Here is a 27,326-nt window from a genome sequence, read left to right on the forward strand (position 1 = left end):
CAATGGGTAGGCGCGTTGTTGAGTGGCGGCGGCGGCTGAGAAGCGCGGGTGGGTGGCCGTCTGAGGGGTGGCCAGAAAGAAGAAAGGCCGGTGAGGCGGCGGCACGAGCCTTGGTCCTCGGGTCTCCTCCGCCATGAGCTCCATCGGCACCGGAGTGAGTGAGCCTGAAGGGAAAGGGGTGAAGGTGGAGCGGCGGCCCTCGCCTCGGCAAGCTCCCCCGGGGCGTTCGTGGGTCGAGCTGTGAGGGGGAGGGGGTTCGTCTTTCGGGCGGGGGCTGCCACATACGGGGCCTGCGGGCCGCCTTCTGTGACGTCACCTCCACGCGTGTGGGGGAGGGGCGGCAGGTTGCGGGCGGCTGAGTCACTTGGGGAAACCGAAAGCGGAAGGAGCGGCGCTCTGTGCGAGGCGGCCCTGAGGAGGCGCAGGGAGAAGGGCGCGGTGTTGGGGTGCGAAGCCTTCTCGGGGTGGGGTGTCCGGGGCAGCCTTCCCCCATCTGGGGCCCTCCGGATGTATTAGACTACAACTCCCATGATCCCCAGCCTCCCCGGTATGGTGCCCTCCAGATGTGTTAGACTGCAGCTCCCATAATCCCCTAGGCAGTTATAAGAGCCTTTCTGATAAATGCTGAAAACCTCCAATATGAAATACCTGTCCAGCGCGTTCAAAGCCTTTCGCCTGCCGTATCCAGCTGTCATCCTTACCACAAACTTGTAAGGTAAATCTGTGGTATTCCCCTATTTTGCAGATGGGAGGGGATGACGCTCAGAGTGTGGCGTGCCTAAGGACATTTAGTAAATTCATGACAAAGCTGGGATTTGAACCTCAGACTGTGCTACATCAATTCACAAGCTGGTCTGCTCGCTTTGCTGGCATGACTGCCTATACTAGACCATATGTGACACATTAAAGACCTGAAAGGGGGAACACACCAAAGTACCATATTATGTGTGAATGAATCATGTGTGTCAAACACTGGTGTATGTGTGGTTGGGGGCCCTAACTGGGCTGCAGGTCATGCAACCCAGGTGTCTAACGGCATGTGTGTGGTGTTAACACTTTTTGAGCACCTTAAACTTGGTGGGCTTTACTTCCAAGTGACAATCACAACTATTACATAAAGTGTGAAGGGGCCCTTATTTTTTTTTGTAAACAAAGTTAGAATCACAAGCTTAGGGTTTCATCTAGCTCCACTGAAACAGGAATTTTTCAGTGGACATCAGCAAGTGTTCGATTGTAGCAGTTTTAGCCATCTTTTATTCTCCTTTGCAATCAGACACATTTAAAACACTTTCACAAAATGTTCAGATGCTAGCTGTGAAGACTGAACATCTGGTTTGACAAAGACTCTCATTTCTGCCCCCTCATTGACATGTCCTGTAGAGACCTGTCCTTCCTTTATATTTTGGCTACCGGTATATGCTTTGCCCCCCTTCATGGATCACTGCCTTGTTGTGGCGAAGGGGCTTGCATAACTCAGTGAAGCCATAAGCTATGCCGTGCAGGGCCACCCAAGATGGACAGGTCATGGCAGAGAGTTCGGACAAAATGTGGTCCAGTGGAGAAGGAAATGGCAACCCACTCCAGTATTCTTGCCAAGAAAACCCCATAGAATGTATCACAAGGCTAAAAGAGATGACGCTGGAAGATGAGCCCCTCAGGTCGGAAGGTGTCCAATATAGTACTGGGGAAGAGCAGAGGGTATTTCCAAGTAGTGCCAGAAAGAGTGAAGCGGCTGGGCCAAAGCCGAAAGGACACTCAGCTGTGGATGTGTCTGGTGGTGAAAAGAAAGTCCAATGCTGTAAAGAGCAATATTGTTTAGGAACCTGGAATATAAGATCAATGAATCAAGGTAAGCTGGAGGTGGTCAAACATGAGATGGCAAGATTGAACATCGACATCTTGGGAATCAGAGAAATAAAATGGACAGGCATGGGTGAATTTAATTCAGGTGACCATCATATCTACTACTGTGGGCAAGAATCCCTTAGAAGAAATGGAGTAGCACTCATAGTCAACAAAAGGGTGGGAAAAGCAGTACTGGGGTACAATCTTAAAAACAATAGAATGATCTCAGTACGAATCCAAGGCAAACCATTCACCATCACAGTAATTCAAGTCTATGCCCCAACCACTGATGCCGAAGAAGCTGAGGTTGATCGGTTCTATGAAGACCTACAACACCTTCTAGAACTAACACCAAAAAAAGATGTCCTCTTCATCCTAGGGGATTGGAATGCTAAAGTAGGAAGTCAGGAAATCACCGGGATAACAGGCAGGCATGGCCTTGGCGTACAAAATGAAGCAGGACAAAAGCTAATAGAGTTTTGCCAAGAGAACACGCTGTTTATAGCAAACACACTTTTCTAACAGCACAAGAGATGACTCTACACATGGACATCACCAGATGGTCAATATCGAAATTAGATTGATTATGTCCTTTGCAGCCAAAGATGGAGAAGCTCTATACAGTCAGTCAAAACAAGACCTGGAGCCAGACCATCATATCTACTACTACCATCATATCTACTGAACTTGAGCCGGACATCCTAGAGAGTGAAGTCAAGTGGGCCTTAGGAAGCATTATTAACAACAAAGCTAGGGAAGATGACAGTATTCCAGCTGAGCTATTTAAAATCCTAAAAGATGATTCTGTTAAAGTGCTGCACTCAATATGCCAACAAATTTGGAACACTCAACAGCGGCCGCAAGACTGGAAAAGGTCAGTTTACATTCCAGTTCCAAAGAATGGCAATGCCAAAGAGTGTTCAAACTACCGTACAGTTGTGCTCATTTCACATGCCAGCAAGGTGATGCTCAAAATCCTACAAGCTAGGCTTCAGCAGTATGTGAACCGAGAACTACCGGAAGTACAAGCTGGGTTTCGAAGAGGCAGAGGAACTAGAGATCAAATCGCCAACATTCGCTGGATCATGGAGAAAGCAAGAGAATTCCAGAAAAATGTCTATTTCTGCTTCATTGACTATGCTAAAGCCTTTGAGTGTGTGGATCACAACAAACTGTGGCAAATTCTGAAAGAGATGGGAGTACCAGACCACCTTACCTGTCTCCTGAGAAACCTGTACGAGGGCCAAGAAGCAACAGTAAGAACCGGACATGGAACAACCGATTGGTTCAAAATTGGGGAAGGAGTATGACAGGGCTGCCATATTGTCACCCTGCTTATTTAACTTATATGCAGAGTATATCATGAGAAACGTCAGGTTGGATGAATCACAGCTCAGTATTAAGATTGCTGGGAGAATTATCAACAACCTCAGATACGCAGACAATACCACCCTAATGGCAGAAAGCGGAGAAGATCTAAAGCCTCTTCTTGAGGGTGAAAGTGGAGAGTGCAAAAGCTGGTTTGAAACTCAACATTAAAAAAACGAAGATCATGGCATCTGGCCCCATCACTTCCTGGCATATGGAAGGGGAAGAAATGGAAGCAGTGACAGATTTTATTTTCTTGGGCTCCAAGATCACCGCAGATGGTGACTGTATCAATGAAATTAAAAGACGCTTGCTCCTTGGGAGGAAAGCTATGGCACACCTAGACAGCGTAGTAAGAAGCAGAGACATCACCTTGCCGACAAAGGTCCGCATAATCAAAGCTATGGTTTTCCCAGTAGTAACGTATGGCTGTGAGAGCTGGACTATAAGGAAGGCTGAGCGCCGAAGAATTGATGCTTTCGAACTGTGGTGCTGGAGAAGACTCTTAGGAGTCCCCTGGACTGCAAGGAGGTCATATCAGTCCATCCTAAAGGAAATCAAGCCTGAGTGCTCATTGGAAGGGCAGATACTGAAGCTGAAGCTCAAATATTTTGGCCACCTAATGCGAAGAGAAAACATGGTCCATTGGGTCACGAAGAGTCGGACATGACTGAATGACTGAACAACAACATATGCTTTGCCATTTTAAGAAATAGTATTTAAAATTAATTAGAAATTGTAGATGATGTGGGCACAACTGATGTGATTTCTTCTTAAGTTAGAAGGATGTATCTATTCTATCGGTAGGACTGAACAGTGACTTTCCTAGGAAATTTCAGTATCTTAAGTTAGTAATTTTGTAGAAGCCATGTGATTATCTTTCTTAGTAAAATGTACCTCTAACTTAATGCCAACTGTGACAGTAAACTTTATGAATTGTACTTCATCATACAAACTTCAACTTTCTGCTAAGCATTCTGCTTTAGTGTTTAGATCAGACTTGGCACCTGCCAAGTCACATGGTCACAGGTGTTTAATATCAAATATAGTATGAGCTTATAGCAAATAAATATAAATCCAGATCCACACTCAACTCCTGGTGTCAAACTAGGTTTTTGATTGCATAATTTGTCAAATGTCAAAGATCAAGAATGTAACTTTGAAAAGTTAGAAGCAGATGCAACTCATTGCAGTTCTTGGTTGGCCAGCAGAGGTTGTTGTTGATTAGTTAAGTCAAATCTCATGCGACCTCTAACCAGACATGACCAATCACTTTAGCTCTAGAGGGTGGTCGGAATGGATTTTGGAAAGAAAACACAACAGATGCCCATTATAAGCATAGTTACTTAAAACAAAACATTTATTTCCAGATAAAAGAACCCAGGATTGTAGCCTTGCTCACCGGAAAAGCATCAGTTGTGCATTTTGGCAGTGACCATAACAGGCTCAATCTTAAAATGGTCTGCTTTCATACTCGCTGAAGAAGGCTTTAGTTGATAGGGCCCAATAAGCAGTAAAATCTCTAGAAGAGCCAAACAAATACCTGATTTTGGCACTCTATTGTGAAGTGCCAAAGATGATCATTGATGTCGTTGCTTCAGTGGTTCTTGCAGTGTAAGGCTGAAACTGGATCTCACGTCACTCACGGGGCTGCAGCTGAAAATGATAGTCCTGTGACTCCTCTTCCTGTAATGTCTGTTGAAGCAAAGCCCATTGCACTGTAAGTTTCCTCACCCCCACTCTACTTCAGTTGGCTGCCCTTTGTGGTGGAATGAGGTGCTGCAAGCCTCGGGCTCACGCACTCCACTCTCCTCCTGCAGCATGGCCACAAGGAGGAGTCTTGCTTCCATTGTAGATTAATCACAGTTTATCCCGGTATAATTGTCATAACAAGTTGCAGTTAATCTCAATAATAGTTTGCTGAAACATGCCAACTTCAAACATAGTTTTTGAAGCTGGCTTGTTTCACCACAGCGTGTTGATATTATCCACAGTTCCAGGTTTGGATGACACAGCAAGCTGTGGTGAATCTAAAATGGAAGCAGAAGCTTTTGATCTGCTCACAGCCATGCCAGCGGGGAACAGGGAGCACACGCACCCGAGTTTGCAGCTTGTAGGTCTAAAGCTTTTCTGTGTTTTAAGATCTGAAGCAGGTTTCCCAAAGAATCCATGCTTCCCTCCCCTTCTCTCTTGAAACGCTATACAAAGGTTGGCTCTCTCTCAGGCTAATTGGTATTGCATGAACCAGTGTGCATCACAAGTTATTTCAGAAGACTGTTGGGCTCTAGTACAGGGTCAATTGTAGTTTAAATTTTCTTGATTTAAATCAGTGAGAGAGAGAAACAACTTACATAATTAATGTCAATCCTGCTTGCCATTTGTAGTTTTATACAGGTCATAAATGCTAAGTGTGACTGCTTGAATTATAGCTTGTCCTACCTGGGTGTGCCAAAACATTTGCATCTAATGATATTAAAATGTTCAACAAGGTTTTGCTATTTTAGAAAATGGTGCATATAGTACATTCATTTAACAGTTAGCTTACTGTTTACTCTTTATTTGTGTCAAGCTGTAAAAGGGTGATAACGAGAAATTAATTACACATGAGCATCTGCTTCTCTCTCTCATATGTATGAGAGCCTGCAGACTGCTTATACTGCTAGTCGGAGTAGTCCAGCCTTTCCCAACCAAGTGCCCTCCAGATGTTTTGGACTGCAACTCCCAGCATCCCTGGCCCCATGGATCAGCTGGTGGAGGCTGATGGGAGTTGTAGTCCAAACCATCTGGAGGCTTTGAGGAAGGCTGGAGTAGGCAGTACTGGGCTAGATGGGGGGCACTGCTCTAAAATGGCAGCCCTAATTCTACTTATTAAGGAGTAAGCACTATTGAGCTCAGTGGAACTTACTTCTGAGTAAAGGTGCTTAGAATTGTACTGCGGTCAGCTTCATGTGGGTCAAATGTTCCAGTCACTTTCTTCCATGGGCTGTATCCAGTGCGGCCTCTGCTGATTGAGTTGCGCTAGCAGGACCCGCTACCTGCGCAATGGGAAACTAGTACTTCCCACAGCAACCCCAGTAATGAGCCAAAACGTTCCTTTCCTGAAAGGGACAGGTTAGCGGATCTGTTCTGTTTTGGAAATGAGTTTTGGCTCATTTCCAGTAGCTTTACAAAGCTATCAATGGCTGCTAGTTATGATAGCTATATGCCACCTCCAGTAGCAGAGGCAGTATGCCTTTGTGCACAAGTTGCTGGGCAACACAAGCGGGAGGGTGCAGTTGCACTCATGCCCTTCTTGTGGGTTTCCCCCAGGCAACTGGTTGGCCACTGTGTGAACAGAATGCTGGACTAGATAATCTAGTGTGACTCCTATGTTCTTAAGCGTTTGTTTCCTGTTGCGCTGGTGGTGGGTCCTGCTGATGCACAGGCAACATTGGATACTGCCTCATGTCTGCAATTGTAAAAACTCATTTGAGGAATGTGCTATTTTGAAAACAATTTTTTAATAGTGCAAGAACAGTCTACAATATGCGGATGTTGAGACGGGCATTGAAACTGGTTAATGAATTTCAGTTCCACCACTTCTTGCTCCAGATGTTCTTTGAAAAAATTAACTATGTATTTCTCTTTTACAGTATGACCTGTCGGCCTCCACATTTTCTCCAGATGGCAGAGTATTTCAAGTAGAATATGCTATGAAAGCTGTTGAGAATAGCAGGTAAATCTGTTTTTATTATATTTACTGTTCTAAAACAATGATAAGCTGAGGCAGAAGATGCTTTTACAAAGAATTCCCTTTGCAGAGAGTAAGCAGGGCATGAACTTAGGAAGCTGCCACATACAAGAGTCCAAGCATTGGTCCATCTAGTCCAGTACTGGCAGTGGGTCTCCATATTCCCAGGCAGGGGTCTTCTCTTTAGCTGCTACTGGATCCTTTTAACTGGAGTTGCCAGGGGTTGAATGATGGTCTTTCTGTGTGCACAGGATTGTGTTCTTCCACTGAGCTATGGGCCCTGCCATTTGCATCTGGATCTTGGGAATCCTGTGGGATAAAACGGAGGGTGTGAAGTCACTCTCACAGCTTGTTTACTTGGAACTGAGCCCAATGATTGATTGATTACATTTCTGTACTGCCCAATAGCTGAAGCTCTCTGGGCAGTTCACAAATTAACAGCCATTCCAAGTAAGGCCTTACAGCCCGATATACATGTTTACTCAGAAGTCCTAATGAGCATTCTTCATTAAAATAAACAGGAGTTTTGGCTCTTGATTTCAATAGGAACAGAATTGCACCTTTGTATTATATCTTGACAGATGGAAGACGTGATGGGAGTAAATCAAATTGATCTCAGTGGAATCTACTTCCAGCTGTGAAGCCTGAGCTGAGCTTGTTTAATTCTCACTGATCTTGATGCATCTTACTTGCAAATAGGCTTGCATAGAATTGCAGCTCATGGCTATAAAATTAATTTGTTCCAAGTGTTTAAAAAAATCACGCATTGGTGTAGAAGGTTGATTGCCTTTCAGAGCTGTTTGAATATTGGTGAAGTTAGCCTATACCTAACTAGCCACTCTTAGTTGTTGGTTGGGAACAGCGACTACTTGAACACCATTTGTATATTATTCCTTAGGGAATGGATTTATACCAAGGCAACAGTGTCACTTTATTTTCATGGCCTCCGGAGAAAGCTATTTTTAAAAAGGTAGCAAGGTTCTATATAGCTTGCAAGCTGGATGCATTAAGATATGCTGTATTAGGAGCAGTTGAAAATATAGATCCACTTGGTATACCAGTCACAACAGCCTTCCCCAACCTGGTACCCTCCAGATGTGTTGGAATGTAACTCCCATTGAGAATTATGGGAGTCCAACACATCCAGCCCAACACATCTGGAGCTCACCAGGTTGGTGAAGGCTGGTCTATGCTGATTATATATATATATATATATATATATATATATATAGAGTCAGCATATATATATGGTTTTCCTCCACCTATTTGAGGCTGGTAGCCTTTTATCTTGATCGAGTACTATCCTAAAAATCAAATGTAAATTTGAAATAGCTGAAGTTATGCATGAATCTGTTGAAAATATCTACAAACATTCAGGCCTCTTACCTAGGGATGTGAAGACCTGGAAAAAAACTGGGAAAATCAGGTAAAACAGGTTTTTCCATTTTTTTCCAAGGACCGGTTTTGTTTTTTCTGAAAATCTGGAAAAATTTAACAGTTTTGGATTATGAAATATTTTATTTTAGAATTTAAGACAAAGTATTTATATATTGTTATAAGGTTCGCAGGATAGCTATTTCTTTGTTGATAAAAGTATATTTTACTGATAGCCATTTATGCTCAGTTTCTCAGCGTGCGAGTAGAGTCACCTTTGTGCTTTCTTGCCAGTTTGAGTTTTGTTCTATAGAGTCCTGTGCTTCTGATGCTGTAGCAATCATTTAAGGTAGTTCCAATCTATTCAGACAGTAATTACACATTTACTAACTGCGTTTACTTTTAAAAGTTTTAAAATATAATGATAATTTTATGAGCAAACTAAGTTATACATACATAAAATAACTTTAGGAACAGAAAGGCTGCTTTATATTCCTAGAGCAGCGCCCTCCAACCTGGTGCCCTCCAGATGTTTTGGACTACAGTGACCAGCATTCCTGGCCATTGGCCATGCTGCCTGAGGCTAATGAGAGCTGAAATCCAAAATATCTGGAGGGCACCAGGTTGGGGAAGGCTGTCTTAAAACAGCAGTGACTTTCGATATGTAAAGAGCACTAAAAAATAAGTATTGCTTGCTTTTCTATTTTTTCCCCAAACCCTGATATTTTTTCCCCCATGGCCTCAAAATTTTTGAGAATTGTACATCTCTACTCTTACCTGACCAAAGTGTGTGTGTCCCCTATTTCTTTTGGCTTTTTTACGTTCAGGAGAATTAGTCATATTTTCTCTGATGATATTGCACTCTCAAAACGTGTCGAGGACAAGAGTGCCCTGGAACATCAGAGCAGTTCCATAGAACCCCTGTGGATTGGAGATAGGTTGCTGCTGTTATTTCCCAAATCAAATGCAGAGCACATGGGGCTTTTTAATTTGGGGCTGAAGAATTACTGTGATTTCAGCTATTTAGAAAATTATTTTTCACTGGGTTGGTCTGTCCTATCTTCCCTACTGTTAAGAGGCATATTCCTGCATTTTTGTAGAAGGTAGCTTTCTGTAAGGGTGGATCTGCTGTTCAAGAATTACAGCAAAGTGGTGTTTTTCCTATGCTGTTGTTACCACAGAAGAAATATTAAAATACTAATAACTATTTTTTAAGTTACAAGGCGCCCCCCCTCCCAGTTTGGCTTTCAGGTGAAGACTGTCCTGTTTATGCAGACCTTTGAACGGGGTTAGTTTCTAGCCATTGGCAGGGACTTGCCATTTTAGATTTGGCTGGTGTTTTGTTTTTAAATTAACTAGATTTGCCTTTCATTCGTTTTATAACTTTTATCCTTTGTTTCCTTGAGCACATTCAGATTGGAAATGTGACTGAAAAGTCCTGTAAATAAATACTTTTAACTGATTACTGTGCTGTGACTTCCCTTCAGTACAGCAATTGGGATACGGTGTAAAGATGGCATAGTCTTCGGAGTAGAAAAACTAGTTCTGTCCAAACTCTATGAAGAAGGATCCAATAAACGTCTCTTTAATGTTGATCGACATGTTGGAATGGTGAGGTGTTGCTCAATATTTTATACCTTCTACTATTTAGCACATGCCTAGGCTTACATGGTGATTATCCCATTGTTAAACAGCCTCCTAGATAAGCAAGCTGTAACTTTCAGCTTGTAACCAAGAAGAATTTGAGGGCCCAGTTTGTGCGGGTGGAAATGCTAGTTTGACCAGTTCTGGAAACATGTTCCTGATGATCACATACCTGATGTAAAGGATAGTATCAGAATGAGACTTAAGAGATTTGTGTGTTGAGTCTCAAATTCCTGGTTTGACTGTGTTCTGAGACGGTAATCTTTATTTCAGGCAGTAGCAGGACTTCTAGCTGATGCCCGATCTTTGGCTGACATAGCAAGGGAAGAAGCTTCTAACTTTAGATCCAACTATGGTTATAATATTCCATTGAAAGTAAGTTGATATAAACCTCAGGCTCATGTGCTCCCTGCCTTCTTCCTTAGCAATCAAGGAATAGTAGTTTGGAAACTTGCACTTCTACTTTTAGTTAACCACGGTTTGCCTTGTTGTCCAGACCTGGAATTTTGGTGAACACTAACTATGGCTAGTTTCAACAAACCAACTTCATAACCCATAGTTTGAAGTTGGCTTATTTGAAATTAACCATAATTAGTGCTAACCACCAATTGTCACTCGAGATAGCACAACAAACTCTGGTTAACCAAACACAATAGCAAAAGCTGTTATATTAGCAAGAATTTCTCCCCTGCTGCTTTGGGGCTGGGGCGGGGGCAGTTTGCAAGCCTGAGGCTTGCTCTGGCTCACTCCTACTTGCGTATGTCATGCTAAACTGATGTGAACTCTGCCAGAGCTTATTTCAGATCCTTTGACAAAAAGAGCTTCTATTTTGATTAATTTAAATATTTTTATCTCATTCCTCAGCCAAAAAGGAGTGGCTTATATGCAGTGAGGAAAACAAGACAGTCAATGCCTGTAGGCTTACAATCCTTTTTTTTTTAAGGCACATAAGGAAAAGAGGAAAAATTAGTCTTTCAGCAGGGTGGGTGGAAAGGCCCTTCTTACTCTCTCATCTCTCTCTGTACAGCCTGCTGGAATGACTGTTGGTGATGACTGTTGAGAGAGGAGGAGCCTTTATGGGGGAGATTAAGCAGACCTGATGGAATGGCCCCTCTTCTCTCCTCTTGGAAACAAACATGATTACTTCTGATGTTCTAACATTCTTCCATTCTCCCCTATAGCATCTTGCAGACAGAGTGGCTATGTATGTACATGCCTACACGCTATACAGTGCTGTCAGACCTTTTGGCTGCAGGTATGGGCTTTTATTCACTATACTGCAGTTCATAACACACCCTGCCAGTAAGGGTTCAGGGCAGATAATAACTTTCGAAGGGCGCAATTCCATGCATGTTTAGACAGAAAAAAAATTCCTATAACTCCCAGCACTCGCCAGCCATGCAGGCTGGGGAACCCTGGGAGATATAGGACTTTTTTCCTGTCTAAATATGCATCGAATTGTGTCCTAAAACAAGAGAAAATATCTATATAAAACATATATTAATAAAAAAAGTATTTATTCCCAAACATGAGATTCCTGTCCAAAATAATAAACCTCTTCCAGAAGATGCTGTGCTGGATTGTTGCCAGCATCAAGAGGAAAGGTTTTCCAGAGCTGGGAAACCCACTTTTGTTGCTTGAACTTCGATATATCGATAGCATACTTACCACAACCTCAAAGAACCAACAAGAGTGCTTAAGTTGGAAGAAAAGGCAGCACCAAAAATGGCAAAAATCTCACATAGGGGGTAGGTGGGGTATGACAGGTAATACTGAAACTAGCGCTGTGCCAAGAATTTCTCCCACGATTTTTTCGGCCATTCTCATTCAATTTGTTAGAAAAGCTTTTGAAAAGAAATTCAAAGGAGAAATTTTGGAGAAATTTTCATGGGTTGGGTTTGGGGTTCTTGTGCTTACCTTACTTATGAGGAGGCTAAGGAGTGTGCGTGAGTGTCCTGTCTGTGATTGCACAGTAATCACTGTGGCAGCCTGTAGCCTCTTTGGCTTCCTGAACTTCAGTTAAAGCCTTCATAAGGAAAACATCATGAGGCAATTCCTCCCATGGGGCTTTTTCAGTTCAGAAAGTGCAGATGGCCTGGGAGGCTGCAGAGCAATGGAAAGATGTGTAATAGAGAGAGAAAACACATACAGCACCCTCGGCCACCTTGCAGAGATTAGGTAAGTTCAAAAATACCACCAAAAGAAATTCAAAATTTCTCTGCCCACAAATAGGCTGGAGAATTTTGAGAGGTCATTTGTGCACAGCTCTAACTGAAACTACTTTCTGGTGGAGAGTTTATTACAAAAATAACACTGCTAGACATGGTTTGAGTGCTTTCTTCAAGAAGGTGCTTCCTCATGGTTCAAAACATGTCCGATATGTTATCCAAATCTTCATGAGCAGTATTATGAAGGACAGCTCAGTGTATCCACAATTCAGTACACAGTGCAGGGTAAGTGTATACCTTCTCTGCCCTCAGTATTTAGTCAGCTCAAGAGGGTGTATGCCTTTCTGTATATACTGAAGACAGAGACTTGCATCATTCTTTTACACATTCCAAGTTTCCTTGGAAGAACAAATACCTTGGCATTTTGACTTTTTCCACTTAAATTTTGAATGTGTTAGAAGTTTAAATTTAATATTTGGAATCAAAGAACATCCACGGTCCGGGGAAATGTGCCTTTAGGCACCATGTTTGGTTCTTAGGCTCCTTGTTGACAACCATAGCCTTTGGTTGCTTTGGAGACATACCTAAATAAAGGGGATGCTTTTTCCTTACTGGGTGAACATTGACAAGCATTTTTAAGTAGTAACTTAGCACAGTGTGCATGTAATCATTAGGTAAGCTGGTCATCTGTGTTGTTCTGTCAAGTTCTTTCTGATCAGGAAGTAGCAGAACTTTTACCATTTGCCAGGATGATATAGGTGACTGGCATGTCATAGTGGGTAAATGTACAGGGGTGGGCAACTTGTGGTCCTCCTGATGTTTTGGCCTACAACTTCCAGGTTGTCCACTCCTATCATAGTATGTTACCACTTGGGAAATGACTGTTCTTAAATCTCAAGGAGGATGCCTTCATGGTTAAGATACATTAAGTGTGGGCTGTGACAACTGACTTCAGTGAAACAACTGCAGCTGACTAAGACATTTATTTTTTCACACCAAGTATCGATTGTGTTGTAATGGACTCTGGCTGGCAACTTCTCTCTAACAAGATCTCTTACTTTTCCAGCTTCATGTTGGGCTCCTATGACAATGATGATGGTGCCCAGCTCTACATGATTGACCCCTCAGGAGTTTCATATGCAAGTGTTTTAACCACTTTACTTTTTAGGTTAAAATATTTTGGTTTACATGGAAGCTGATAAAAAGCAAATAACTAGCCTTGTAAAGATAAAGACCACTAGAAGCCTCTGACCAAAAAAGCTTCCACATACCTAAGGGCAGGTGTGAATATGTAAAATATCTGCTTCACTGCCAGATACCTTAATTTTGGAGGGCATTAAAAGCGATGTAATGGGGAATATAAAGTCACAAACTGTTGGCAATTGAACTGTGGATAGTTTTGTCAAGATCAGATTCTTAGAAATGCTGGGTCTTGCTGAGGGAAGTTCCCTGAAATGAATGGTCAGTATGACCCTAGGGTAAACTGGCAACATCTCTGCTGGACAATTGGTCATGGAAAATTTGGGATTAGAATGCAGAAGGGAAGGAGGCATATGACTATGTTAGATGCAGAAGGGAAGGTAACTTTTACAGGGCTGGAACAGGATGGCAGAAGTTGAAACAGCTTTTGCTCTTGATCTCTGACTACCTGTTTGGGCAAGGGTCTATAACCCATTTGATTGTAGTTCTAAGTACCAGGTAAGGAAGCCACCCACACTTCCTGCTTGTTAATACTGCTACTTTAAAGGGACAGTGGTTCTCAAACGTTGCATGTTAGCTGGGCTGAATTCACTTTGGATGGGAAGGGTAGGGGAACCCACAGATTCAATTTGTTTTCCCTTCATTGTTATCTAATATGAAACTTCTTTCTCTTTAACTATGCTGGCTGAAAAAGTGCTTCAGTTTCCACTGTCATGACAGCCACCACTGTGCTCTTCTCCCCCCACCCCACCCCACCCCACCCCACCCATTTCAAATGATAGTTGCAGCTATAGGAAAGCAGCTGCTTTCATGATGGTTCAGCTAAAGAAAAGATTAAATTTTCATGGATGGGAAAAGGCTAATTGTGCAACTCCACTTATTTCTCTTTTCCCCTCCCATACAAAATTAACCCTTTTTTAAGCTAAACTATCAAGGCTGATTTGAAACACTGCCTTGCCCCTACCACTGCAGCCCTTTAGTTTAAAGGGCTGGGTGGTGGGAGCCCATTAGAGGCAGCTGATGGTCTCCCATGAGGTGGTTGCTGATCCATAGTCTAGAAGGTCTTCTGGAGAACCAGGGTTGCTGAGGGCCAATGGGAAGGCAGGGAATTATGCAGTCCACTAATTGGTGTAGATCTCTGTGGCAGAGCATGGGCAAATTCCTCGTTTGGGATGGACCCAACACCAACCTTGATTTGAAAAGTCAGACTGCATTGCTGCTTTGATTCTGCATATATACATACTTGTGATATTTCATTACAAGACTTTCTAAAATTCTTGCATCTGTTACAGCAGGTGTGGGCAACTTGTGGACCTCCTGATGTTTTGGCCTACAATTCCCAACTGCCCTAGCCAGCATAGCCAATGGTGAGGGATGATGGGAGTTGTAGGCTAAAACATCTGGGGGGGGGCACAAGTTGCCCACCCCTGCTTACAGGGATTGTTTTTTTTTTTTAAGTTGTCTTCTGTTGCTTTTACAGGGTTACTGGGGGTGTGCCATTGGTAAGGCAAGGCAAGCTGCAAAGACAGAGATTGAAAAGCTCCAGGTAGGTCTGTACTGCCACACACAATGTATTTGACCCAATTTCTTGTGATCTGTCTTCTAAACCAGGGGTAGGCAATCTGGTGCTCTTCATATGTTTTAGACTACAAAACAGGGATTTTGAGAGCCATGGCTGAAAACATCTGGAGGGCACCAGATTGCCTACCCCTATTAAACAAACATGTTGTATTGCTGAGGTGCCTCTGAAGCAGGTGTCTGCAGAGACATGGAGGTGATTACCAGGGCTCTTCAATCCCAGCTATCTGAACTCTCAAATTGTCAGAACACTGGGCTGTAGTAGGAACTTTCTGCTCAGCTCTGCTCCAGCTACATTGCTTGTCCAAACACTGCCATCCTTGCAAGATCATCATGCCTGAGAACAAGGGCTGTGTTTCCACCGGAAAGAGAATGTGGCAGGTGCAGAATTCAGCTTCCTGAAAACATTCTCATTCATTCATTCATTCATTCTCATTCTCTCTCTCTCTCTCGCCCTTAGTGGTTAAAGAGATATGCCTGAACATGTGGGGGCAATGTGCAAGGAAGTCTCAGAAGCCTGAGGGTGACAGAGTAATATTTCCAGTGGCCAGAAGTAGAGCTTCAGTGCCCTGAGTGGTTACTTGTTTCTCTCTGTCACTAGGAAAATCCCAATAGCCTAGCTCAACCATAATGGGAAGTAGTAGTCTCCTGTCAACAGTGAGTTTCTACCTTAAATTCATGCCCCACCCACCTCTTTTCCTCCTTTGCACATGAAACAAGGGGATAGGCAGCTTTCACTTTCACTTTGAATAAACTGCAGTGTCTTGTTTACATCTGAATGTGGGGAGACTCGGGATTATTTCAACTGTAGTTCAAGCAAGCCAAGATCAAACTCGGGGGTTGTGGGGGAGCATGTGTGTCCAAGGCTTGCTGTGGTTTCTTGTAGCTGGAAACCACAGTTTTCTGTTTCACTGTCCTGGGCCAAAAAGAGCACAATAAGAGTTTCTGCACACTTAATTGCTAAAGTTACAAAATTTAGCTTTTCTTAGTGCAAAACTCAGATTGCCTGGATGGGGATACTGTTATTGTGGACTGTTGATTGAAAGCTCTCGCACACAATTTATTACACAACTGTTAGTCTTGCCAATTTTGTTTGAGAAAAAATTATATTGAAATTGATGTATATGTATTAATAAACAAAATTTAATTAAAATGCCTATTAGAATCATGCAGTAATTTGAAAGCTTAGAACTTGATCCTGTTTCTCATAAAACTTCAATATCCTATAATCAGAAAACATGTACAGAGTATATTAAATAGATAATTTTAAAAAATCACTTACTATGAAGACTGCAATTGAAGAATGGGAATTAACCCAATTATGACTAAATTGCCATGATTTTTAAATTAACTTCATTTGGTGACTTCCCACATGTCTTCATAGATAAAACTATTGGATCTCTACCAGTGGTGGGCAATAACTATTTTTCGGCAGTAAACAAATTCATAGCAAGCCCTTAACGTTGTCTTGAAAGCTATCATCCAAAGAACCCCAAAAAATGGATCGTAAGGGACCATCATAGTAAAGTCTTCTCCATTGTCTCAATTTTAACCATAATAATTGGACCACAGGATAGGTCTATATACGTGGACATTTTCTTCTATTATGTACATCCAGGAGTCCTTTCCTTGATACATTGTTATACTCTTTGTGCAATTAGATACCACCAAAACAATTTGAGATAAACCTCCTTGAAATTCATTCAGGAAGAAACCACCCCATTTTTTTCCTTGACCCTTTATGGGATAAATAATCCTAAATCCTATTTCCACTTACTCATATATGCCTTAGCTAGTTTAGATTTACACAGCTGTGTAAAGTACTTGTAAATCAAATGTTTCAATTCACTGCTTTCAAACCACCACTTTTTTGCAGTTTCCCCTTCAGTTAATGACTTAACTGAGGGGAAAAATCAAATATAGGCCACTACCTAACTCCTTCAATCAAATCCACAATTTCATCATAGGAACAAGTCCACTCCACCACGATTGGTCCACACCTTATGTTGCTGTTTGGCTGAAACTTTAAAATCACAAAACATTTTATCTGGGTAATTCTTTTCAATACAGTATTGCAGTTGGGGGAGATTTTCCTGAGAAACAGATTAGCACACATCTGGGATAATGTCATACAATTCTCAACCAAGATCTCACTTTGTCTTTTGGGATTGGGAAGGATCTCATAAAGGGTTCTTAGTCTGCAATGCTAAATCATGGTTTAGTGATATGAGGATAAGCTGCACTGAGCTTCAGGGTTGTGCACTTCCCTTCCCCTCCTCCAGTTTATGAAGCTGGCTTGTTTTCATTAACCATAGTTAAAATTAATCACATTGTAGGGTTTGGACTACACACTATTTTTATTTATTACATTTCTATACTGCCACATAGCTGAAGCTGTCTGGGCGGTTCACAGAAGTTAAAACATTAAAATACAATATACAAAGCTTAAAAGCCATTTACATAAAAGCATGTGGACAATATATACAAACAACATATAACTAAAAACTATCTTGAACTAAAAATAATTTAACCAAAAAAATTTCCAACAACAAAACACAGCTTAAAACAGTATACAAGAGTCAGCAAAAGGAACAAGAGTTCTAAAATGGGAAGGCTTGATGGAATAATAGCCTTTAATTCCTGCTTAAAAACCTTCAAAGAGGTCAGCAGGTGCAATTCAACTGGCAGATCATCCCACAACTGAGGGGCAGCAAAGGAAAAGGTCCTCTAGCATATGGCTGCCAATCTCACATTAGGCAGCCACAGCAGATAGCCCTCAGAAGACCTTAGGTGGTGGACTGGGACATAGGGGAGAGGGCAGTCCCTAAGGTTGTGGGTAATTAAAATGGGGAAAGTGTCTTACCTCTTTGTGGTCATGTTTGAGGGGAGGGAGGAGTGCACAAACATGAGGATTGCTGTGGCTTGTCCTCCTAATGCTAAAACATGGTTCAGTATGAATGTCCAAACTGGGTACACCAAGGTGGTTTTTGCTCTGGTTTGTTAACTATGCCAGTCTTCACAATGCTGTGTGGTCCCCATTGCTTAATTTGAGTTGACTGCAGTGTAGAAATATGGATGCAGCATTTAATTTTTTTCAAACATTGTACATACATCCTTATCTAACTCTATGGAAGTTAGCTGATGTGTTTAAACCTAATGATGCATAACAGGCAGAACTGTTGATTCCAAACTTTATTCTTTAAGTCTTCCATGAGGATTAATTGGCTCCTTAACTGAGCAATGATCAGCTGACTAGGAAGTGGCTGAACAACAACAATACAGAATTAAATCATTGCTCATGGGTCTTAATTGAAACTAATGAATGGAAATCATTTGGTGGAATTGGTTTAAGCTGGAATAGCTAGTTACACTTGTTCCGGTTTTAATCAAACAGATCTGTAAACGTTAAGCTTTCTCTGTATAGGTATGTGATGTCCTTGACAAGTTCTGGTGCTAATCAATGTCAGGAACTTATACACAGCCACAAATGCTCTGAGCAAAAATGTTACATTGTTTGGCTTTTGAGGGCTGCACCCCACTATTTCTGATGTTGCTGTAGTATTTAGCACATGATAAAATGCTAACCATGTAAACATATCAACAGATGAAAGAAATGACCTGCCGTGATGTTGTTAAAGAAGTTGCAAAAATGTAAGTTATTTTTATTGTCTACCCTGCTGTCAGTAGGTTGGTTTTCACTTAGAAGAAACTTCAAGATGGAGCAAAAAAGTTACGTAGCACGGAGTTGCTGTTTAGATACACATCACAGCCTTATTAGACTTCAGGTTTGAGGCGACATGTTCCCTATCCATAATATCGTATTGCAGGTTACATGTGAAAACTGTATTTTATGATGTGAATTCCCATACATGTTTAAAATGTCTAAGAATCTGTTCTGTTTTAAATGTATGTAAAAACTCATCATTGATGTCTTCTCTTCCCAAACCTATAAATACATGGGATCCCTCTTTAGTTAACAAATCATTCATTGACTACATTTTTCCCTTTGTTTCTTGTTTGTAGAATCTACATAGTCCATGATGAAGTAAAAGATAAAGCTTTTGAACTTGAACTCAGCTGGGTTGGAGAAAGTAATGTATCGCATCTTGTTTTTCTTAACATTTGCTGTTCCATGGAAATAGCTACATTTTTAATTAGTTATGGTTTATCCTTTTAAATGTCAAACAAAACATTACTGTTGTATTTAACAAAGAATAATTAAGTATCTAAAATACTTGGCACTCTACAAAACTTAGAAAAAAATCCTGTCTGCAGGTATACATTCTAATTAACATACAGCTTTATCTCAAAGACTAGTATCACTGAAATGAGTTTGTATTGTGAAGATAGTCTCTCAAGTTCTAAGAATATTTTATTTAATTCACAGTTACTAAAGGAAAACATGAAATTGTTCCAAAAGACATTAAGGAAGAAGCAGAGAAATATGCTAAGGTAAGCACTGAACTTCGTAGTAGATAAAAACGACTTTTCTTAACTGCTGCAAATGTTTTTTCCTAGGCACACCCAAAATTTGTATTTCAAAAAGCAAGGGGAGCCATGTTGGCGTATAAGAAAAAAATCTGAAGTCTATTAGGGCAATACCTTTATTAGACCAACTAAAATAAATTGTGTCATTTTGGTTGGCCTAGTATGGATTTTCAAATACTTCAGTATTTCCTGTGGGAGAAAAAGGCACCTTCTGGTTCCTCGGTGTAGTTTTGCTGGCAAAAGATAGCCTGTTCCAGTTAGGATTTTGGACTATATAAAATGAGTGTAAAATAACCACACAAGGTATCTTCTCTTTCCTTCCACAAATGGTAGAGAGCTGGATTTTTATGTATGGGTTTATTGGGTGTTGCCTTTTATCAAGCAAGCAGTAAGAGCTGATCTTTTATTTTTCCTTCAACAGGAATCTTTGAAAGAAGAAGATGAATCCGATGATGAAAACATGTAACATGTTTAAGACATTTTTTTAAAATCTGTACTGCGGGCCTGTTTATATATTTGCCATTATGTATGTGCTGGAAGAATATTTTCAATGACCAACTTGCACTAAATATTTTTCCAATTACTGTTTAGATTTGATTTGTGAGTATTATTGGCTCAAGGGCTCAGACTGGTAAAACCAGAGGAAGGGGGTGGGATATAATGAAAACAAGGTACTTAATATATTTGGCTAGGATCCAAAGAGCTGTGCAGTTAGTTTTGCATACTGGAGAAGACTTGCAGCTTGTGTCTCTTGAATAGCCCCCAACCCAAATGCTACATGGCAGTTCTTTTTGAAACAGACTTAAAAAAACACTTTGCACTGGGGGAATAGAAAGTATCTTATTAAAGGAAAAAGCAAAAAATTTGCCTGGGCACCCCTGAAGTAGTACTCTCCGTCCTGACCACTGTAGAGTGAACTACAATTTCCTGATGTCTGCTTAACCATGGCCATACAGACCCAGCCAAAGTAGAAACGTGTTCAGGGACTGCTCCATATTGCTGTCAGAAAGTGGCAGCCTGGGCACTTGCCCTGAGAATACTGGCAATGTAGTTGCTGGCATTGAAGATGGAACCCTCATATTTCCTAGTCACTGAGTAGTACTTCGCTCTTGTGTGGACAGTAGGAAGAATTAGCTGGGATGGTAAATACAGCTTTAAACTTGTATGATATATAAAGCACACTTTTCTTTACACATGTGATCATATACATATCATCTGAAAAGCCACACCTTACTTTGAAGGAATTGTAAGGTAAAATCATGGGCCATTCCATAAGTGGCTTTCAGGGTTGTCAGTGCAAGACTTCATGATTCACCCTTCCAGTCTGGCAGGTGGGAGGAAAGAGAGTGTGGACAGCTTGAGGGCATGTTGGTTGCCAGCTCTAACAAAGCAGTGAGCTAGAACCTGGTTATCCTTGAATAGAAAGGGTTTGTCTAGGTGATGGCCTTGGATAGTTTTGCAGTGGCAGGCAAATCCTGTCATTTCTTTTGTATTGCATCTGCATGCCAAACTTCAGCAACCAGGACTGCTTGCTCATCTGAAATATCAACATTTTGAAAAAGCTATTTAACTGCCCAATTCACTGCACCTGTTAGTTCTGTTAGGTGTGTAAAGGAAACCAAGTTGACTGGGTAGCAATGCTTACTTTTCTAGACTGGAACCAGCCAGAGAAAAGGAAAAGAAGTTAACTGTGTGTCTGGAAAGTGTCTCTCTCCAAGGAAAGCACATGGATGCAACAGGTAGTTGGCTTGTTGATGCCCAGTATCATCAGTAAATTAGCATAAGTCCCCGTGTAGATCATATGTGAGTAGTCAGGGAGTACTTAGCAGCTGAGCAGGAAAGAATTCTCTAGTAATCCCCTGTAAGCCACTCCGCCTCTTGAAAAGGAAGAACAGTTTTTTTGTAGTGTGCACATGCACTGGAAAGGGCGGGGGGGGGGAATGTTAGTTTTATTTGCTCTTTCCTGAGCTTTTATAGTGGCTGAAGCAGCCTTCAGCTGACAAGTTTTGTAGTGGAAGAAGCAGATATTGCAGTAAAGGATATTGTTAATGTCTTCCATTGTCCCTTTTCCTTGGGCAGTGCATTCATATGACAGACAACCCATCTTTTAAAATGACCAGCAAGGTTGAATGCAGCAGGCAGCAGTAACTGTTAAAAGACCTGATGAGATCTTAGCTATTTAAAAACTCACTGTGAGGAAATTCTTATTCTCCAGCTGGTGTGAGGAGGCATCTAGAACAATGGGTTATGGACATTCTATGCCCTAAGGGAGAAGTCTGTCTTAGAGGGGCTCACACCACACTTCTGTTAAGTTGAAACAAACCTTGTCTTAAAGAAAAGCAAGCTGTGTTGGTTTATGAGAAATTTCAAAATCCACATTTGGGCAATACCTTTATTAGGACCAACCACACTAACAAAATATTGCGCAAGCTTTTGCACTTTCCAGAACGTTTCATCAGAGTGGATGTTATGCAAAGCAGCAAGGGAAGGAGAGAGAAAAGCTGGCTTGATGTAATCCCCCCTACCCCCCGTGTTGCAGGTATATCATCAGGCCACCCTCTTTTCCCTGCTGCATCCCCGTCCTCAGCTTTCTTAAATCCACCCTGTTGAGTCCTGGACAACTTAAAAGCTTATTACTTGTAACCCCTTGCTCCTAATATTGCCAATCTTAAAGATCACTTTTTTGTCACTCTGGAACACTGACCATGCATTCTTGAAAACTTGATTCATATACTGCTCACTCCTAAAACCTGAGCAGCTTACATAAATATTTTAAAATGTATGGCCAACCTAATTAGACCAAAGACAGATCTAATCCAGTGTTCTGTGTCCAACGAAACGCCATGGGTAAATCCAGAAGTACAGTATGAAGGTAAAAAAAGCTTGTCTTGATGCTGTTCTCCAGCAACTGATGCTCTGAATCTTCTGCCTTTGAACTGGAGAGTGAATATAGTGGGAAGTACCCTATTCGCCTCTACCACTAATACACGTTACATTACGCTAGCATGGGCAACATCTAGTGCAATACCAGTAGCATTCGCTGACGTGACTGGTTTGTTGTGGAAGTCTGTCATGCCAGCAAAGGCCACTGGCACTGTGTTAGAGGTCATGTACTCTAGCGCAACGTGATTTATGTTGGCAATAGAGATGAATAAGATACTGGCCACCCAGTGTGACTGGGCTCTATCCTTCATGTATCCCAAAGGAAGTCTCATAGCTTCCACTTCTAATTATGTAATAATTAATTGTCTAATTATAATTGTCATCTAACTGACAACTCATGTTTGAATTTAATAAGCTTGTTAAAGTATCTTATCCCAGAAACAAATGTAAGGCAACTGCTACTGTCTTAGCTGAAAGTGCTACTTGTTCTTAGCATCCTGTTGTCGCCGGCTCTTTACTATTTGTGACCATTCTATTGCTGTGGTCTGATTCACTCTGCTTTGTCAGTCAGACAGTAAATATATATTTCTAGTTGTGAGGGGGGCTAAGGAATTTAGTTATAATCAAGTAATTCAAACATTCAAAACAAGTTATTTTGATGCAGCTATCCTGTGATGGGAGAAATGAAATAAACATTGTACCTGTATCCACCTGCACCCATTTTCTTCCTCCTGTTGTTGCAGGAAGGTAAGGTAGAAGGGGAGAACATTTTCACCACTTTAGGATTTGTGTGGGGAAATGCAGTTTTTAAAAAGCTGACATTCCATCTAAGAAAAACTACACTTCTAGTTTTGGATATGTTCCTATTATTCCTATAATCAGGAATGTGGTGCAGTATCCTAGCTAGTGCTATTGTTGTACTAGCATAAGCCAACGCTTGGGCAATGAGGAAAAGTGGTAATTTGCTGAAGAAATTGGGCAGCAAACCACTGCATTTTCCCATTGCACAGTGTTGGGTTACTGCAGCACAACATCAGCGCTAACAGTTCTTCCCTACAAATTCAGATGGCCAATAGTGGTATGTCACTATGTACCACTTCCTCTTTATTAAAAATAGCTTAACTCTTCATGTGTTTACACAGCTGTACAGAAGGCCATATTCGAATTTTATGCTCTCACTTCCCACTCACTGACATACCTCCAGCAACTGGCTAGTAGGAGAAATTACTCCTTTTTAGTGCTGCAGGCAGGGCACATTAATTGCAACCTCTCTAGCAAGAGGAGGCCAGGCTGGACTTGCTGCAGGGGAAGAACAGCCTTATTTAACAAGCAAGTTTTATCATGCTCTCCAAAATTCAAGCCAGCTGCAGCTCTTTACTTACATTATGGTCCTCCAATGAGTAAAGCAGGTAGACAGTACAGAACCTTTACTTTACAGCAGAACAGGGGGAGCCAAATTTTGGGGGTTAGGGGGCCATAAACTTTATTCCCCCCCCCCCCATTTCCCAGCAGAACTAGTTAGCAGCAACTGTGCAGGGGGGGAGCTAAATATACTCCTAGTATTTAAACCCAGTGGAAGTTCTTCTCTTCTGAAGGCATTTATCACAAAGATGACTTGAAGACCTGATTACACTAGCACAACATCAATAACACTATTGTACTAAGTGAGTTGAACACATGTACTAAATCCCACATTTGACTGAGCCGATTTCATTCTTTTTTGTGGTGATATACATAAGCTCACACTGATTCAGGTCTTGGGAAAGATTGCTTTATTTTTCAGCTAGGATATTATTACACATTCCTAGCCACATTTCTGTTAAAGGGTACAGTTATAAGCTCATATAAATATGGTGAAAAGCCATACAAGCTCACACTATGAGGAGGACAGGAAGTCATTGGGTAGCGGCAAGTCACAGTTATGTAGTTTGAGGGTATTGTGTTAATCTGGCAAACAAAAAGAGTCTACTACCTTCAGATAAAAGAAAGAGCACACAACACCACGCAGTTAAAGATTTGCCCATAATACAATGCATAAGCCAAGTATCCACAACAACACAGAAAAGCCAGTTACTGAATAGCCTCTGTAAGCACCTTGGAAAAAAGCCAAAAGCAAACATTTGCTTCTACAATACCCGCAGCATTATTATCTATATTCTGACCATGAATTTGAAAAAGAATAACACATACTTTGTATTGCAACCACTTAGTAAGGCAAGATGTCATCCCAAAACAATGATATCCAGAGAGATGAAAAGGACATTACATGTTTTAAATAGTAACACCTAAGAAGGCAGCTACAGATCAGTGTTTCTTGCCAATCATCTGCTTACACAGACTGTTAAGGAGATCTATAGGAAAATAAGCCAGGGAACCTGTGGCCCTTCAGAGGATGGACTACAATTCTCATCATCCCTGACCATTGGCCATGTTGGCTGGGGCTGATGGGAATTAGTCCAACATCCAGAGGGCCACAGTTCATTACTACTGCAATACACCAAGCAAAGAAAAGTCTCAAAAAGCAATTTCCTGGTAGAACAGAACTACTTGAGCAAAGTGCTGAATGTCTAGAGAAAGCTGTGCAACAGCTGTAACAAGAACGTAAGAGTCATGCTGGATCAGACCAAGGATCCATCTAGTCCAGCATTCTGTTCACAGTGTGACCAATCAGCTGCCCACAGGAAACCCACACTTAGGGCATCAGTGCAACACCACCCTTCTGTTCCCCAGCAACTGGTGTACATAGGCATACTGTCTCTGATACTGGAGGTAGCCAGCGACAGCCTTCTCCATGAATTTGTCCAATTCCCCTTTAAATCCATCCGAATTGGTGGCCATCACTTGTCCACTTTCCTTAAGGGCCAGCAACAGGATAGTGAAGTTTCTGGGATAAATAGCCGTCATTACAGCAACAGATCTCTCATAACTATGCCCTTTTCATCCCTTTTGGCTGAGGACTGGGATAAAAATTCATCAAATTAATAAATTACTATGAAACATTCAAAGTGTTGCTGTAATGCTGCAAGTTTACATGCCAGTAAGAACGTCTCAGACATTTTCAGGGGGCAAAGTTTCATCATTCCTGCACTGTAATGAGTAAAGGCTAGCTGAATGCTACAGAAAACAGTGGCTTCCACTTCCCTGTAGCTTGATCTCAGGCCACACCTATAAACACACAGTACCTACAGTACTGTCCAAAATTGGAGGAAGGGATGCTCACAAATTCATCAATTCCATGTGATTTCGTCATTTTAGGTGTTAGACAAGCAGCATGGGATTGAGCAACTACTCCAGGAGCAAATGAACCAGGCTTGGATCACATTATCTGGAAGAAAAAGGTAGTTATTCATTATAGACAAAACAGCCTTCCCCCACCTGGCACCCTCCAGAAGTTTTGGACTCCAGCTCCCATAGCCTGCCGGGAGCTGGTGTCCAACAGTGTCAGATTGGAGAAGGCTGTACTAGAAGATCAGAACATGACGTTTCTACATGTTATGGCATTTCTCTCGATATTGGTAAATGCTTCTTGAATTAAGAAACCAAGTCACCTCATTTAGTTATCTCAGCTACTTTGAGAATTATATTGTTGTTCTGTGCAAAACTAGTGGTTTCTCAGTACTGGGGTGGGGTGGGGTGGGGGGTCGAGCAGAAAACACTGGCAACTTTGCCTGCTCTAGAGCTCCATGGATCCGTTACACTAACAGGCCTAGCTTGTGGCTCCTCACAAAAAACATTTCACACTGCTAGAACTCATAACTACCAAGCTACTTCCTTGGACTCCCAACATTAAAACAGTAAGCTAAGAGGATAGACCAGTTTCAGCCCTCAAGCAGAAGACTGCAACATCCATCATTCCCAGCCAGTAGGCTGGTCTAGTTATATTTTCACTTGGGGCTTCCTAAAGTAGTATTCTGTGGCACATAACGTTTGTCAGATAGACTGGTGATGAAGCGTAGACTCAAACATCTTCCACTGAGCCTTGCAACCCAAAAGGTACACAGGGGGCAGAGCACAGACAAGTCCAACACACTGAAAAAATCCAGTATGGACTTCTCTTAAGTAGTTATTTATTCACTAAGCTAGGAAATTCCAGTGTATTTCCTGGCCATTTGTGTTTTTGGGGGGCAAGGGGAGAGAGAAAGGTGCTTACTCCAGAAAGACATCTTTACAGAGAAGAAGTCCCCCTATTTTCTCCCCCTCATGAGGAGGCAATGCCTCAGAACATATTTGGAATCCTGAACTCTGTGAATAACTATATAAGAGATGTCAATAACTGGATTCTCTTTGTATTGGACTGGCACCTTTTGGCTCCCCGGACTCCTGTTGGTACAGTGCAGCTGTTCCTCCACTGACAGTCATGGCAATTTCATTTGATGCTGCAGCTCTTCTAGCGCAGAGGGATATACACAAGTTGGACCAGTAACAAAACGCTGCAGTGTGGAGTGCTCTTGTTCAGGTTTTCAGCTATTCCATTCCATTTCACCCCCCACCAATCACTGAGCATGCTCAGTCCTCATTGGGCTAATATAGGTCTCCCCACTGCCCTAAGATTTTTTCTAAAGCCCTCACCCATTTCTGCAAGTTTTGGGGTTCCCCCAAACCTGCTAATACCTCTCCTCTTCTATGTGGATAGTGTTATTTGTCTATATAACAGACCCTCAGAGAATGAGTTTGCTAATAATATATATGATGGTGCAATTTTGAGACAGCAAGCACAAAAGACCATGTAACCTAGAACCAGGAGAGGGAAATCTACATACTACATAACTAGTAGAGATTGAGGAGCTTTTATTACCTCTCCAGGTGGTGAGATGACCAATTTCCAAATGCTCTCTGGAACAGTTAGAGGTTTGCAAGCAGCTTTATGTAAAGCAAAAGTAAGTTAACGCTGCTGTGTATTTTTCTGGACCAGTGAAAATCTCTCCTATGTCCCAGAGTTTTGCACAAAAGGCAACATCTCTATTCTAAATAGAAAAGACAAGTAATAACTGTTCCCCAGTGAACACCCCAGAAGTAAATTACATATTCCTTTCCCTTCCTTCTCCATA

At 41.7% G+C, this 27,326-nt stretch overlaps 2 protein-coding genes across 9 annotated transcripts in view; one reads left to right on the plus strand and one right to left on the minus strand.

Annotated features, from left to right (window-relative positions):
- Positions 1-27,326, minus strand: part of KTN1 (kinectin 1) — a 200,980-nt gene that overhangs the window by 165,461 nt on the left and 8,193 nt on the right. For 5 of the 6 annotated variants that reach the window (XM_084835628.1, XM_084835608.1, XM_084835663.1 and 2 more), the window contains exons 2-3: positions 7,053-7,252; positions 4,757-4,908 (exon numbers count right to left, since the gene is read on the minus strand). The gene's annotated coding sequence lies outside the window, so the exon portion shown is untranslated. The remainder of the gene's footprint in view (positions 1-4,756; positions 4,909-7,052; positions 7,253-27,326) is intronic. The other variant, XM_084835619.1, reaches the window with a different exon arrangement.
- PSMA3 (proteasome 20S subunit alpha 3) lies at positions 13-25,602 on the plus strand. 3 transcript variants are annotated; one of them, XM_084835709.1, is made up of 12 exons: positions 13-154; positions 6,846-6,928; positions 9,805-9,928; positions 10,235-10,336; positions 11,143-11,216; positions 13,196-13,268; positions 14,810-14,875; positions 18,512-18,558; positions 18,931-18,998; positions 19,295-19,359; positions 19,817-21,134; positions 25,534-25,602. In XM_084835709.1, the coding sequence occupies exons 1-11, from the start codon at positions 134-136 to the stop codon at positions 19,859-19,861; spliced, it is 768 nt and encodes a 255-aa protein (XP_084691835.1). In that variant the 5' UTR covers positions 13-133; the 3' UTR covers positions 19,862-21,134; positions 25,534-25,602. The 3 variants fall into 3 exon arrangements, with proteins under 3 accessions (XP_084691835.1, XP_084691842.1, XP_084691850.1); XM_084835716.1 differs by lacking the exons at positions 13-154; positions 25,534-25,602 and adding an exon at positions 376-715 and having other exon boundaries at positions 19,817-19,979; XM_084835724.1 differs by lacking the exons at positions 13-154; positions 25,534-25,602 and adding an exon at positions 376-547 and having other exon boundaries at positions 19,817-19,979.

The sequence above is a fragment of the Heloderma suspectum genome, chromosome 1, assembly GCF_057233095.1.
Source record: "Heloderma suspectum isolate Gila_16-S chromosome 1, 16-S_ref, whole genome shotgun sequence".
Lineage (NCBI taxonomy): Eukaryota > Metazoa > Chordata > Lepidosauria > Squamata > Helodermatidae > Heloderma > Heloderma suspectum.